A 16,465-nucleotide genomic window follows, 5' to 3' on the forward strand; every position below is an offset into this window, starting at 1 on the left:
GAGCTTGAGGTGGTTTGCTGTCATCCATGTGGCAGTGAAGTTTGGAGGTTGGTTTTGGCGGTAGTAGGGTTACGGGTGAGGGATATGATGAGTTGGGTGTCGTCTGCGTAGGATATGATGGTGATTCTGTGTGGTCGGAGGATGTTGGCGAGGGGGGTCATGTAAATGTTGAAAAGGGTAGGGCTGAGGGAGGACCCTTGGGGGACTCCACAGATGATTTTGGTAGCTGTGGAGTGGAAGGGAGGGAGGCGGACTTTTTGGGTTCTATCGGTGAGGAAGGAGGTTAGCCAGTCTAGGGCTTTGTGTCAAATCCCTGTGTTGTGGAGGCGTGTGCGGAGTGTATGGTGGCAGACAGTGTCAAAGGCAGCGGAGAGGTCCAGGAATATGAGTGCGACGGTCTCGCCCTTGTCCACTCTGGTTCTGATGTTGTCAGTACCTGCGATGAGGGCAGTCTCCATGCTGTGGTTCTTGCGGAACCCAGACTGGGAGGGGTTGAGTGTGTTGTTTTCCTCAAGGAAGTGGGACAGGTTGGTATTCACTAGTTTCTCAGCGACCTTGTCGGGGAAAGGGAGGAGAGAGATGGGGTGGTAGTTGGAGAGGTCGTCAGGGTCAGCTTTGGGCTTTTTTAGGAGTGCGGTGACTTCTGCGTGCTTCCAGGGGTCTGGGAAGGTGGCGGTGTCGAATGAGCTGTTGATTATGTCACGAAGCTTGGGGGCGATGGTTGGGCTGGCTTTGTTGTAAATGCGATGGGAGCAGGTGTCTGATGGGGAGCCAGAGTGGATGGAATTCATTGTTTTTTCAGTTTCTTCATTAGTGGTTTGGCCCAGGTGATTGGTAGGTTGGGGAGGTATGTGGGGGGTCTGTGTTGGACGAGTCGGAGGTGTGTGTGGTGGGTGTGTGTGGGGTTTGAAACTGTTGTGTATTTCTAAGATTTTGCGGTGGAAATGGTTTGAGAGGGAGTCGCAGAGGAGTTGTGTGTGCGTGGGGTCTATGTTGCTGGCTTTGGGTTTGGAGAGCTCTTTGATGATGGTAAAGAGCTCTTTGCTGTTGTGAGAGTTACTGTCTATGCGTTCCTTGTAGTATGCCCTTTTGGTGGTTGCGAATGGAGGTTTTGAGGGTGGAGAAGTTGGTGGTTGAGGGTTCCTGTCGCCAAGTTTTCTCTGCTTTGCAGCATTTACGCTTGGAGTCTTGGAGTTCAGTGGTGTACCAGGGGGCGTTCTTGATGTTGCGGGTGGTGATGTTTTTTCTGAGGGGGGCGAGTGAGTCTGCGCAGGTAGTGATCCATTTTGCGAGGTTGAGAGCTGCAATGTTAGGGTCGTTGGTGTGGGTGGGGTTCTGCACAATTTGGGAGTTCAGGTGTTCTGTGGGGATCTTGTCCCACATGCGGTAGGGTGTGGTGTGTTGGTGGTGGTGTGTGGGGGGTTTGGAGAAGGAGAAGTGGACGCAGTGGTGGTCAGTCCAGTGGAGTTCGGTGGTGTGAGTGTAGGTTATGTGTTGGCTCGAGGTGAAGATTGCATCTAGTGTGTGTCCTGCTGAGTGGGTGGGTGCTGTGACCAGTTGTTTGAGTCCGAGGTTGGTGGGGTTGTCTAGGAGGGATGACCCCCTTAAATGTGGGTTGTGGAGCATTGAGAGGTCCTGTGTCAAGGATGTGTCATGCAGTGGGGGCCGCGAGGTCCTGCGTTGAGGATGTGTCATGCAGCAGCGGGCCAAAGAACTGCGAAGAGAGGTTCTGCATCAAGGATGCGTTGCACAATGTCAGTTCCAAGGAGCTGCAGGGTCATGTGTAGGGGATGCATCTTGCTGAAGGGTTGAGATGCAAGGTTGCAAGGAAATGGGTTGCCCTGCATTGGTTCTACCCAAGAGTACGCAGCTAGACTGGCAGTCCACCTTCAGGCCCCCTTCCAAGGGTCCTGGAATGGGGTGACAGCACTTGGGTGGAAAGACTCACAGAAGGCAAAGTTCAGGTGCTACGTTCAGGATGGTATGAGCGATTTCTGCCCCTGAAGCTCTGAATAGGAGGCCAGCTAACTAACCCTTGGATTCACTCTGGTGGTCCTGTGTGAGCAGGTCCAGTCCTTCTCACTCAAGCAGCAAAGTAGCAGTCCTTCTTGCAGAGCAGCACAGCAGTCGATCTGTGTTTTCCACAGATCCAGGGACGTACTGAAGAGTTGAGTCTGAGGGTCCAGTATTTATTCCTAGTGCCCACTTTTAAGTAGGAGCAGGTTCTGGAGGTTTCCACCCCCAAAGGTTTTTTTTTAGTTTTTTTTTTGTGTACTGCGTCTCTGCCCTGGCCCCAACTTGTCTGGGTGCACAAAAAGCTGGTTTCAAAAAGGGAAAGGTCCTGAACAACGACTCCGGAACAACAAAGTCATCTACAAAGCAAGCGTAACCACACTTGCCGGAACAAAGACTGCTTTTTTCTCTGCCTTAACCACGCATGTGCGTTGTGCAGCACATGCGTGATTAAGGCAGAGAAAAAAGCAGAGTGGATCGGGAGAGGACGCGGTCAGGTAAGTGGGGTTGGTGTAGGGTTAGGGGTAGTTTTTAGGGGTGGAGGTGGCTTAAGGGCTTGGGGGTAGTTCTGTTTTTCAGGGGCAGGGTGGGGTGTAGGGGTAGCTTTGTTTTTGGGGTGGTGGGATCAGGGTAGTTCTGTTTTTAGGGGTGGGGCAGTTTGGTTTTTAGGGGTGGGGGGTTGGGGTAGTTCTGTTTTTAGGGGCGGGGAGGGGGGTCAGGTAGTTTTGTTTTTCGGGGGGTTGGGGAATCGAGGTAGTTCTGTTTTTAGGGGTGGGGGTCGCAGTAGTTTTGTTTTAGGGTGTGGGGGAAGTTTTGTTTTTAGGGGTGGGGGATCAGGGTAGTTTGGTTTTTTTATGAGTGGGTGGTCCGGGTAGTTTGATTTTTTAGGGGTAGGGGGGTCAGGAAAGTTTGGTTTTTAGGGGTGGGGTGGAGGGGTCGTGGTAGTTTGGTGTCTAGGGTTGGGGGGTCGGGTTAGTTATGTTTGCGGGCAAGGTGGGGGATTAGGGTAGTTATGTTTTTAGGGGTGGAGTAGTTTGGTTTTTAGGGGCGGGGTAGGGGGCTCTGGTAGTTCTATTTTTAGGGGTGGGGTAGGAGGACGGGGTAGTTGTGATTTTAGGGGTGGCGGATAGGGGTACTTTTCTTTTTAGGGTTAGGGGATCGGGGTACTTTTCCTTTTAGGGGTGGGGGATCGGGGCAGTTTTCTTTTTTGGGGCGGGTGGGGGTTGGGGTAGTTTTGTTTTTAGGGGTAGGGGTGTCAAAGTAGTTTTATTTTTAGGGGCGGGGTGGGGGAGTTGGGGTAGTTTTGTTTTTAGTGGCGGGTGGGATCGGGGTAGTTCTGTTTTTAGGGACAGGGTGGGGGGCAGTTTTGTTTTTAGGGGTGGGGTTGTAGATTTGTTTTTAGGGGTGGGTCGGGTAGTTTTGTTTTTGGGGGTGGGGGAACAGGGTAGGTCTGTTTTTAGGGATGGGGTAGTTTTGTTTTTGGGGGTGGGAGGATCGGGGTAGTTCTGTTTTTTTAGATGGAGTGGGGTAGTTCTGTTTTTAGGGGCAGGGTGGGGGTCAGGGTAGTTTTGTTTTTGGGGACGGGTGGGGTAGTTTTTTTTTTTTTTTGGAGTTGGGGGGTCAGGGTAGGCTTGTTTTTAAATGCAGGCTGGGGGATCGGGGTAGTTTTGTTTTTGGGGGTGGTGGTCAAGGTAGTTTGGTTTTTAGCGGTGGGGGTTGGCGTAGTTTGGTTTTTAGGTGTGTGGGTAGAGGGGTCAGGGTAGTTTGCTTTTTAGGGGTGGGGTGGGGGGTTGGGGTAGTAATATTTGTGGGGCAGGGTGGGGGATCTGGGTAGTTATGTTTTTAGGGGTGGGGGATCGGGGTAGTTTGGTTTTTAGGGGCAGGGGTGGGAGGGATCAGTGTAGTTTGTTTTTTAGGGGCGGGAGGGATCAGGGTAGTTCTGTTTTTAGGGGCAGGGTAGGTGTTGTGATATTTTGTTGTTGGAGGTGGGGTACTTTTGCTTTTGGGGGTGGGGGATGAGTGGGTCGGGTAGTTTTGTTTTTAGGGGTGGGGGATCGGGTAGTTTTGTTTTTAGGGGTGGGGGATTGGGGTAGTTCTGTTTTTAGGGGCGGGGTGGAGGGTTGGGGTAGTTTTGTTTTTAGGGGCGGGGGTCATAGTTTTGTTTTTAGGGGTGGGGGCCAGGGTAGTTTTGTTTTTGGGGGTGGGGGATCAGCATAGTTGTTTTTAGGGGCGGGGTAGTTTTGTTTTTGGGGGTGGGGTGGAGTTCGGGATAGTTCAGTTTTTAGGGGTGGGACGGGATAGTTCTGTTTTTTACGGGTGGGGTGGGGGGTCGGGGTAGTTTTGTTTTTGGGGCAGGGTGGGGGGATGGAGTAGTTATGTTTTTAGGGACGTGTGTGGGTAGTTTTGTTTTTGGGGGTGGGGGACTGGGGTAGTTTTATTTTTAGGGGCAGGGAGGGAGATTGGGGTAGTTTTGTTTTTGGGGGTAGGCGGTTGCGGTAGTTTTTCTTTTAGGGGTGGAGGTCAGGGGGGGTTGGGTAGTTATGTTTGTAGGGGCGGGGGGATCAGGGTACTTTTGTTTTTGGGGGTGGGGATGGGGATTGGGGTAGTTTAGTTTTTAGGGGTGGGGTGATTGGGGTACTTTTGTTTTTAGTGGTGGGGGATCGGGTGGTTTTATTTTTAGGGGTGTAGTGGGGGGTCAGGGTAGCTTGGTTTTTAGGGGAGGGGGGTTGGGTTAGTTTTGTTTTTAGGGGTGGGGTAGATCGGGGTAGTTTGGTTTTTGGGGGCGGGAGGGATCAGGGTAGTTCTGTTTTTAGGGGCAGGGTAGGTGTTGTGATATTTTGTTGTTGGAGGTGGGGTACTTTTGCTTTTGGGGGTGGGGGATGAGTGGGTCGGGTAGTTTTGTTTTTAGGGGTGGGGGATCGGGTAGTTTTGTTTTTAGGGGTGGGGGATTGGGGTAGTTCTGTTTTTAGGGGCGGGGTGGAGGGTTGGGGTAGTTTTGTTTTTAGGGGCGGGGGTCATAGTTTTGTTTTTAGGGGTGGGGGCCAGGGTAGTTTTGTTTTTGGGGGTGGGGGATCAGCATAGTTGTTTTTAGGGGCGGGGTAGTTTTGTTTTTGGGGGTGGGGTGGAGTTCGGGATAGTTCAGTTTTTAGGGGTGGGACGGGATAGTTCTGTTTTTTACGGGTGGGGTGGGGGGTCGGGGTAGTTTTGTTTTTGGGGCAGGGTGGGGGGATGGAGTAGTTATGTTTTTAGGGACGTGTGTGGGTAGTTTTGTTTTTGGGGGTGGGGGGCTGGGGTAGTTTTATTTTTAGGGGCAGGGAGGGAGATTGGGGTAGTTTTGTTTTTGGGGGTAGGCGGTTGCGGTAGTTTTTCTTTTAGGGGTGGAGGTCAGGGGGGGTTGGGTAGTTATGTTTGTAGGGGCGGGGGGATCAGGGTACTTTTGTTTTTGGGGGTGGGGATGGGGATTGGGGTAGTTTAGTTTTTAGGGGTGGGGTGATTGGGGTACTTTTGTTTTTAGTGGTGGGGGATCGGGTGGTTTTATTTTTAGGGGTGTAGTGGGGGGTCAGGGTAGCTTGGTTTTTAGGGGAGGGGGGTTGGGTTAGTTTTGTTTTTAGGGGTGGGGTAGATCGGGGTAGTTTGGTTTTTGGGGTCGGGTAGTTTGGTTTTTAGGGGTGGGGGATTTGGTTAGTTCTGTTTTTAGGGGCGGGTGGGGGGGTTGAGGTAGTTTTGTTTTTTGGGGTGGGGGCTTGGGGTAGTTTTGTTTTTAAGGGCGGGGTGGGTTGTTTTTAGGGCAGGTGGGGGAGGTCGAGGAAGGTTTTAGGGTTCAGGGTGGGTGGGAGGTATCCGAGGTGGTTTTGTTTTTTGGGGTGGGGGGTTGGGGTACTTTTAGTATTAGGGGTGGAGTACTTCTGGACCTTAGGGCAGGTGGGGGGTGGCATGCTAGAACCACGCATGCCGTTCCCACACATGCCTTTACTAGGTATGCTTTTACAACTAAAAATTGTTGTAAAGGCATGCGTGGTGTAACGGCATTTGTGGTAACAACGCGGTCGTTGTTCCGACTGCGTTGTTCAGGAATGTGTGTTTCCCACATTCGTTGTTCCATCATACATTCGTTTCAAACCATTTGTGTGTGTCCAGGAAGTGCCTTTGTGATGTACAAGTGTGGTGGTTGACAGTCCCCCAACCCCCATCAAGTCAGAGATGGCCCATCCTAAGACCCCTAACCCCCCTTTTTCCCCACTGTCTAGGAGCAATACACAGACCAACTGCCAGCCACACCGTCTCATGTGAACCAAGATACAGACTGCAGCACCCAAATGGTTAGGACAAGAAAATGCTAACTTTCTGAAAGTGTCATTTTCAGAATTGTTACTTGAACTCCAACTTCACCATTAAAGATGGTTTTAAATTACAATTCTTTAGACACCAAACTTAAGATTCCAATCTGCTCCCAATTGAAAGTAATCACGTATTCATTGTAATAAGGTTACCCAATGTTATCCTATGGGGGAGGTAGGTCTTGCAGTACTGAAAGCAATTTCAAGATTTTTTCACTATGAGGATATTTAAAAGTTGAAAGTACATGTCCACTTTTTTTTTAATACAGCAACATGGGCTGTTTGGGGCCTACCATAAGGGTAATGTATAGGAAAGGTTAGGTCTGGCAAAAGCGCAAAAGATGTATTTTGTCAAATCAAAATGGCAGTTTAAAACTGCACACAGAGGCTTGAATGGCAGGCCTGAGACAGGTTTAATGGGTCACTTAATTAAGTCACACAATAAATGTTGCAGACCCACTAGTACCATTTAATCTAGAGGCCCTGGGTATACAGTACCATCTCACGAGGGACTTATAAGTAAATTAAATATGCCTATTGGGTGTAAGCAAGTTTCACCATGGTTAAAGGAGAGAGCTCTCTAGCACTGGTTATCAGAGGTAAAATGCATAAGGTTGTAAAAGCCAACAAAATCAGGTGCAGAATTAAAGAGGGTGAAGTTGAAGGTAAAAAGTTTGGGGTATGACCCTGCAGAAAAGGCCAAGGTCCACATGCATCCTAAATCTCAAACTGATGCTCTGAAATAGCTACTTTTCCTAGGGTAGTACCTCCATGCAGTGACTGGCTAAGATCTTGACTTAGGAAAGTTCTCTTTTTGGTAGCCTGTTTGTTCATTCTTCCAATATCACTGCTAAAGCAAGGAAAGAAAAGTCACATTAATGGTCTGAAGTGGACTGTGTAGACTCTTGCTGTCCAAGCTAATTGAGATTATTGTTTGCACATTATCAATGTTCCTAGGGAGATGTGCTAACTTCTATCTCAGACAATATCACTGGCTGAAGCTCATTATGTGCCTGACGGCCTTAGGGGAGCATCCTACCCCATTCCCTTCCATACTCTGGCATGCTTCCTAGCCAATGTGCCTAGTCTTCTTTTTCATTAATACCCCACAACACTTTCACCTTCCACTATGACCATCAAGGTCGGGATGGACCACTCGAATCTAGAAGCTGCAGACCTTCAGAAGAATTAGGGTGGGACCTGTGATTTTGAATACTCTCTGTTACTACCAGAGTTTGCTCTCTCCACCTCTTCTTCATCACAACCAGCAGGTACGCAGCACCCATCACCACCAGTGAGTCCCTTCCCAGTCAGAGAATGCTTGGAAAAGAGCAGACAGGAGACCACTGAAGTAAACTCCAGTGAAGATTCTGAGAACTATCTTCCCCTTTGAGGGTGCCTGACTCCAAACAAGCACAGCATATGTTTAAGGAGCCTTTCATTTGCCTATGAAGGAACTTTTGTTTACAGATTTGTGGGTGTCTAGCCATATCATGAACAACACTCCAGTTTTGACACCTATAAATGTCTCTGATCACTCTCCTCCAATTAGGATAATTTTTTCAAACTCTTTCTGCCTTTCTCTCTTCCTTTGAAATCTCAGTTTTCTGTGAAGTCCTGGATTGAGCAGCACCTTCTGCTTCCACTATTCTGAGCTGAAACCCAACTGGTCCCTCCTATAGCATCGACCTCCATCAACGCATGCACCCCTGGAGATCATCCTTGCAATCTATTGAGAACAAGAACAATTCTGTGTAGATTACATATTTTCACAAAAGATGGAAATACCAATTTGTCTTGGGTTCATCATGTACATCTTGTAATATACAGCGCTAACAATTAGACAATAAATAAACTATACAAATTGCTTTGTTAAAATTGTTATTAGAATGAAAATTAAATAATCCAACATTTTTCATATCCGTAGTTTCTCACATGTAAAAATCCTAGACAACAATACTTGTTTGATGATAATTTCTTGAAAACAGTAACATTGGATAATGTATAATTTTGATCTTTCATAAACTGCCTAAAATTAAACAAAAACAGTGTCTTTGGTTCCATGGAAATGAGGCTCTTTAGCTTCAAAGTCAAAAAATATTGTCTCTCCTTACCTTGTGGTCACCAGTCAGGCAGTCAATCTCAACCTCTGAGCATGCCACTCCATAGGTAAAGTAGTTGTATGGCGTTCCTGTATTTGTTTCAACGTTGTATCCATAGTTAGACAACCTTAACAACAGAATTGCAAAGTTCACCTTAATTATCCATTTGTCAAAAGATTGAAAAACAACTGCTAGGAATGCAAGCATGGAAATCTTTGTTGGACACAACTACACAGATTCCTGGTCATAGCAGTGTTGATTAATGGCCATTGTATCTTCTAAACAGAGCCGCGGAAGAATTAAATATCAAGAGACAAACTAAGACATTTAAAATGAAAAAATGCAATATTAAACAAACTGTAATATTACACAACATTTGAGATAAAACTGAGGGACCCAAGAAAGGCTTTAAAAACATTAGGTGTGATCCATCAAATACAAATATAATCAGCATCTACCTACAAAAAAGGGATTTGTTATTGTTTCCTTTCAAGAATAAATGTCACCTTTTAGTTCATGACCAAAAACAAAGAACCACAAGGCTGAAACAGTGCATTATCTTTTGAGAACAGTCATGTCTTTTTGTCAGCACCAACTAATCCAAAATGGAGGCAAAAACCTAATAATTCTGCCTGAGAAACTCAGCATTAAATTCGGAGAAGAAGCCAGCATTTCTCTTGGGAAGACAGTGGTTTGTGGGAGAGAAGGATGGTAGCATAATGATTAAGTACTTAGGGCTGAGATTCAAAAAGGAAAACTTACACGTTTGTGTACATTTCCAGATCTTTCTATTTACAAATGTATTTTACGAGTAGTATCTTTTTGACTCAGGAGTCTCCACACTCGTGGTAGAGATTCTATACATAAAAAAATAGAACAGTCCTCCAGCCATAAAATCAATGCAATTAGCAAATTTGGTACCAATGTTAGAGGATGGGCTTACAAATATGTAGTTTCACTTATGCTGGCAAACATTGTTGCATCTGCCATAGGAGATGACGAGGGTGGTAGAAGGAAGGTAGAAGAGGAAGTAAAAAAGGAAGTGGTTGAGATACAGAAGAGAGTGAGAAAGGAAAGGGAAAATGAAGAGTGTGGGGGAGTAGGAATAAGGTATCAGTGTGGGAGAGGTAAGGGTGAGGGAGGTGCAAGACAGAAAAGTATGTCAAGCGGAGGGTAAGATTTGAGGATGAAAAGAGATGAAGGTGAAGGTAGTAAATTAAATGGGAAAAGGATAGCAGAAAAGGTGGACATATAAGTGAGAAAGAGAGTGGAAAAGAGAGTGTAACAGAGAGAGGGAGAAAGAAAGAATTGTTGCCCTGGAATGATGCCTCCATAGAACTAATTTAACAGTGTGAGTGGAAGGTCTCTGTAAAGGTATTGCAAGGCTACAGCATTACAAAAATGTGTATCTATGTGCCTCTCAACACCCAAATAGTTTAGGATGCTGCATGTCTCATTCGAGGTACATTGACCTAAATGTGGATCCCAGGACAGTTGACTAATGATGCCATTGTTAGTCAGGGTTGAGCTACTGTGGCAAGACTGTCTGGGAAATTGGCTACTGACTTCCCAGACTAGAAGCAACTCTTTGTCTGAATACCTCTCTGCTATCCCAGTAATAAGATGTTCATAGGCTTGACTTGCACCTTGAAATGACATTCTAGTTCAGACACAGGGCCCTTAGATCACACCACTACCCAAAGCAAACTGCCTACTTTTAAAGGTATACAATAAGCAAATAGGTTATTGGTCTTTGCCATACTCTATTGTTCTGTAAACTCTGCTTTTCTCACACTATTGATTCTTCTCCATGTCCCTTCCTGCTACGTTTACATTCATGTTGACACTACCTCTTTATCACTCTTATTTGTTTCAGGTGTGATCTCCTACCACTCTATCACTACTGATCCTTTACTTTTTTCCTGTCACCTTCCCTCGACAGTACCTTCTTCATCCCTGTCGCTATTTCCCCATCATTAAAATGAGAGCTGTTAATAACACCCATGACCGCAGTGTTGTGCCTGCCATTAACACGACAAGAACATTGACGAGAAGACAGACACTTATACACATTCTTTCCTTGTTCAATTAATTGCTTGATGTAAACATGACGCCTATTATGTTTTACATAGTGTAGCGCCAAACAACCAAGGCTGGATGCCTAAGTTTGCCATTCCTTAGACCAGAAAAGCAGAAAATGGGTGGAGAATTATTACTATGAGCAATTTCCTTATCAGATGTAGGCAATGTGGATGTTATCAAGATTTTCTCATCAGTCATAGGCGAGTTAAAAACTTAGCAATCTGTATTATAGATGCAAGTTTATGATTTACAGTGCACATTTTCATATATAAATCACCTACAGGATCTCAAAGGGCATGATTAGATTTCAGGCCTGATTTAGAACTTGGCGGAAGGGAATACTCTGTCACAAATGTAACGGATATCCCATCCACCATATTACGATCCTATTATATCCTACGGGGATCGTAATACTGCGGACGGGATTTCTGTCATGTTGGTGACAGAGTATTCCATCCGCCAAGTTCTAAATCAGGCCCTTTGTTTTTATCGATACCTTGAAGAAGGTGAGCTCTCAATCAATCAGTCTTTTGTAAAGCACATTGCTGGGGGTATCTAGGTGCTGGGGTGCGATGTCTCTGCCAAAGAGCCAGGTCTTGAGTCTCTTCCTGAAGTTTGCCAGTGAGACTGCAGTATGGAGGGGGAGGGGGCAGGTCATTCCAGGCCTTAGCACCGATGTAGGAAAAAGAGCGGCCGCCGCTGCAGCTGTGCTGGGTTCTGGGTGTGTGCTCAAGGGCCAGAGAGGAAGAGTGCAGGTGTCTGGTGGGTTGGTGAAAGTGTAGTCTGTGGCTGATGTAGTCCAGTCCTTGATCGTGTACAGTTCTGTAGGCATGTGTGAGGAGCTTGAAACAACATCTCTTCTGGATGGGGAGCCAGTGGAGGTTTCTGAGGTGGGGGGTAATGAGGGTGCCCCTGGGAAGGTCGAGGATGAGTCTGGCTGTGGTGTTCTGTAGTGTCTTGAGACTCTTTAGAAGCTGGGAGGACATGTCAGCGTAGAGAGTGTTACTGTAGTTGAGGCGGCTGGTGACGAGGGTCCCAGTGAGGGTTTTCCTGGTGATCCACCTAAAAATTCTCCAGAGCATGTGAAGGGTGTGGAAGCAGGAGGAGGCGACTGCGCTGATCTGCTGCTTCACTGTTGAGGATGATGCCAAGGTTGCAAGTGTGGTCTGTAGGCATGCAAGTGGGTCTGAGTTTGGCTGGCTATCAGCTATAGTGCCTAATGGAGGTGTTTTCCAGAAGATCAGAACTTCTGGCTTTTCAGAGTTGAGCTTCAAGCAGTTAGTTTTCATCCCGTCGGCCATGTTGGTCATGGCATTGAGGAAGTTGGTTCCGGTGGTGGACGCTCCTTCAGTAAGTGAGAGGACCAGTTGAGAATTGTCTGAGATGATGTTGAACCTCTGGGGTCTAATGATGACGGCCACAGGGGTCATGTAAGTACTAATCAAAATGGGGCTGAGGGATGAACCTCAGGGTAGCCTCAAATGATGCTCTTGGGTGCGGAGGTAAAAGGGTGTAGTCAGACGCTCTGAGTGCATCCTGTCAGAAAGGAGGTGATCCATTTGAGTGTGTCTTTTGGTATTCCGATGCTGTGGAGTCTGTGGACAAGGGTTTCATGGGAGATGGTGTTGAACATGGTTTATAGGTCAAGGAGGATCAGGGCAGCAGTTTCCCTGCAGTCGAGAAGTGCTCTGATGTCATCAGTGGCGGCAATGAGTGCAGTCGGTGCTGTGGTTGGAACGAAGACCTGATAGGGAGGTGTCCAGTAGGTTGTTTTCTTCCAGGTAGCTGGTGAACTGCTACATTGATGGCCTTCTCGAGTACTTTGGTCAGGTAGGGGAGTAGCGACATGGGTCGGTAATTCTTGAGTTTGTTGGGGTCGGCGGAGGGTTTATTCAGGAGAGGTTTGATTTCTGAGTGAGTCCATTTGTCTGGAAAAACTGCCGAGATGATGAGAATGCTAGTGAGTTTTGTGCTGATAAGGTTGGTTCCAAGGTTAAACAGGTGGATGGGGGCATGGCTTGGTGGGTGCCCTTGAAAGAATGGATGTCATGATGGCTGAGGTGGATTGAGTGGTGCCCACGTGGTGATCGTACTGTTGTTGTGTGCTTGGCAAGGGTCGAGAGAGCGGAGGTTGGAGATCGTCGGTTGGGGGTTGAAGTTTTTGTAGATCTTACTGTGGAGGTAGCTTGACAGGGTGTTGCAGAGATCTTGAGAGAGCTGGATGGTGTTCTCGTTGAAGTATTCTTTGACAATTGTGATTTTTTTTTTATGCGGTTGGATGCTGAGTTGATGTGGGTCGTGATGGCCGCTCTCTTGGTCTCCTTAGTTGTCAGTGGTAGTTGCTGAGGGATGCTTTGTGGGCTTTTCTATCGGAGGGATTCCTGGTTGAACCCCATTGTTTTTTTAGTTTGTAGCGGCAGCGATTGGTGGCTCTGAGGTCTGAAATGTACCGCCTGGCATTTGTAGCCCTTTTTTGGTTCTGGCTGGTCTCAACAGGGCAACAGAGTCAGCTCATTGGGCAATACAGGAGGAGAAGTTCACGATGGCCTGGTTGAGGTCAGATTAGGCTTTGGGTTTGGATGAGCTGAGGGCCTGCGTCCACTGTGATTCAGTTACTCTGCTCCAGTTGCGGTAGTCAGCTCTGTGGTTCCTGGTGGTGGTGTGTTAGGCATCAGTGATGGTGAAGTGGACTAGGCTGTGGTCGGACAGAAAAGTTTTGTGATGTGGCTGAATCTGACTCTGTCACTGGAGGTGAAGAGGGGGTCAAGAGTGTGTCCTGCCTTGTGTGTGGGTACATTGACTAGTTCTTCAAAATCTAATGAGCAAAATGCCCTTCACATTAGACCTGGCTGTCAAGGCAGTAGTGCTTCATGAGCATGTGTACTGATGCCCACGTCGCAGCCTGACAGGGTCAAGAACAGGCAACCAGCGTGTCAGTGGTGTGGTAGCGGCTTTGGTCCTGGTAGAATGGGCCCCCAGCCCATCCAGAGTCTGCTTCTTGGATCCTTTCCTGCAACCTTTTGGGGGTGGCAGGTGTGGTGGGGGGGTAGGGGAGTGAGTCGGGGTGGGGGTTGGGGGTGGGGGAGACCCCTATCAGTGCCAGGGAAGGGATTCCCTGGCACTGATAGTGCTTACCGCGATGGATTTCATGGCGGTCCCAAACTGCATGAAATCCATGGCGGTAAGCCGGGGTCAGGCGGGTTGGAATACCACCGGCGGTATGTGGCGACCACCGGGCTGGAGACCCAGGTCTCCAGCCCCGCGGTCGTTACCGCCGTGGCGGTTGGAACGGTGAAGCGGCGGCTGGCCATGGCGGTAACCGCCATGGTCAGAATACATGAAAAAAGACCGCCAGCCTGTTGGCGGTCTTACCGCCGCTTCACCGCCGACCGCCACGGTCGGAATGACCACCATAATGTTTGCATTATCATAGGCTCATCAAATATTCATGCATATGCATTCAAGTAATTTACAATGTGTGACAGAATTTAGTGAATGTGCACTAGATTTCTTATGCTAATTCTTTCATTTTACAAATGCCATCATGAGGACTGGGCTTTTCATAATAATCAAAAAGGGAATTTAAGCCTGGAATAGACATATACTTCGCAGAGTTATGCTTCCTAGGCCAGTGGTTCCCAACCTTTTGACTCCTGAGGACCCCCACTAAATCACTACTGGAAACTGGGACCCCCAAGCAATTTGTACGATTTAAATTCCAAACATTAAAACGGTAATTCGCAAAAATATACAAACAAGTACACACCAAATACTCAAATTACTAAAGATTTTTATATTTTATATTGAAAAAATATGCAAAAATTGAAAAATTGGAAAGGTGGTGCTGTATCTCAACGACTACCTTTTCAATGTTTGGAAAGTTGAATCCTCAGGTCAGACTCTACATTTCCCAAGCGATTTCTGTATTTATTTTTTAGGTACATAAGATCTGAGAAAGATTTTTCTTGGTGAGGAAGCGAAGTAAACTCTTAAGTGCCTCTCATCCCTCCATAGCCAGTCTGTCACATGTATTCCATTTGGTTTATAGCACCTCTCATACTAGTATGGGGTGTCGGAGCACTTTACATCACACATACTGAGACAATTAATCAGTCATGTGGACATCAGTGTATAGAAAATGCTACATAAGGCAAAGGAGACTACAAGGCGTAGATTCACATATTCATACTGGTAGACATTTTCTAAAAGTGCATGGTCTGGAGAAGCATAAACTCAGGCTTCAGAACATAGCACAGTGTTTAGTGTTGACTTTAACAATAAGAATTTATTTCTACCAAAACAAACCTTTTTTAGCAGCATCGGAATAAAGAAAGACTGGGAAAAAACATGACTTTCTAACTTGTACCAAGCAGCTCACATGCAACTCTTTGACGGCAGTTCATAGCTCACTGTGCTAGATTATGATTGTAATTTATGAACTGACAAGTAACAAAAGAATCTATGTGATAAAAGCAGGAACCCACTGTGCCATGCACATAAAATACTGTTATTTGATATGCACGATACACGTTCTTTGCAGAAGGCATATTAACCATCTGTACTACCTCAAATGAGTCAAAACTGCCATTAGACAAAACTCCCTTCTCGGTTATCTTGAAACATTTTTGCCCGAAAACTGCTGGATATACAAGAAACTTTGTAGTGCTTTACAAACTGCTGCACAAGTGAAGTAACACATATAAAAACACTAGCCTGTTTCTGTATGGAGGCCCCAGCTGGAGAAGTGCCTTCCTGCCGGCCCAGGCCTTGAGATGCCTGCGGACCCCCTGGGAATGTCACAGACCCTTGGTGTTCCGCGGACGACAGGTTGGGAACTGCTGTCCTAGGAGATTCATGCGAGCTGTGTGAAAGAATCCTTAGCAAAAGACACGGGTTCCTCAGCCAGATCTTTAATAGTTCAGGAATGCCACAACTAAGAAAGAGCGACCTTCCTGTACAGAAGCTAACAATAATTCTGTTGTTCAGCTAAAATATGCTATGAAAGTTTTACTTGGGGCCAGAACAGAGGTGGTGGTGATGACGCAGAAAAAGAAGGACTAACATATATTCATATATCACGTAGCAAAATCGTATAAGGTAGTGTGATTTTAGCAAGGAAAAATAATGTACGTGGGGAAATGTGCCCACGGAGTAGTTCGCCATTATTATAAACAAGTCTAATTAATCATGAAGAATTGACAAATGTAGTAATCCGTCATAATTGCAAATGTGTTTTATGATTTTCTTGATTGAAACTGTTTTATGCTTAGCTTAAATTTAGTAGAGGCTTTGGCCTAGTCGCCTGGTCTCAAATTTAACTGCGTGGTTTTCACTTGCACTAACAAAAGCATATTATTTCATTTAAAGGTTGCATTTTTCCAGTAGAAATGACTAATACCCTTATCTCAAGGTTTCGTGCTAGGATGGTTGCATCCCTTTTGATGCAAGGTCAACTCCTGCAGGTGCGGACAATAAAAGCACTGTGATAAAATTAATTGGCAAAATCATTGTAACTTGTGTTCCAAGGCTCCAAGGACAATGTATGCATAAATGAGTACTAGGAGAAAGACACTATTCATTGGTCAAATTGAAGCCACCCTATCAACCCTCCAATGGAAGACTGCAGAATTTGGAATGTTTCTTACTTAAACCCACCGGACAAAGAGAAGTCAGCCATTTTCCTTGATGCCATCTTTGAAGCTGAATGCCAGACGCCATCTTAGACGACATTTTGATGCCCTTTTCTCTATTCCAGAGAAAGAGACTTTAAGAATTCTCACCCTAGAGACTTTAACTTTAAATGTTGCCCTGTCTTGCCTATGCAATAACTTTGCCCCATTCTCCTTGCTGCTGCAAGGAAACTTGCCCTTAATTCTGTCCTTTTGAAATCTGCCCCATGCTGACCGAACCAGTACCTGAGGGACGAAGACT

At 46.4% G+C, this 16,465-nt stretch overlaps 1 protein-coding gene across 1 annotated transcript in view; it reads right to left on the reverse strand.

Annotated features, from left to right (window-relative positions):
- LOC138295473 (xanthine dehydrogenase/oxidase-like) overlaps positions 1-16,465 on the reverse strand; it is a 794,335-nt gene that overhangs the window by 113,769 nt on the left and 664,101 nt on the right. Inside the window, exon 32 of the mRNA XM_069233806.1 lies at positions 8,465-8,579. Coding sequence (XP_069089907.1) covers positions 8,465-8,579 — 115 coding nt within the window. The remainder of the gene's footprint in view (positions 1-8,464; positions 8,580-16,465) is intronic.

Source organism: Pleurodeles waltl, chromosome 5 (genome assembly GCF_031143425.1).
Source record: "Pleurodeles waltl isolate 20211129_DDA chromosome 5, aPleWal1.hap1.20221129, whole genome shotgun sequence".
NCBI lineage: Eukaryota > Metazoa > Chordata > Amphibia > Caudata > Salamandridae > Pleurodeles > Pleurodeles waltl.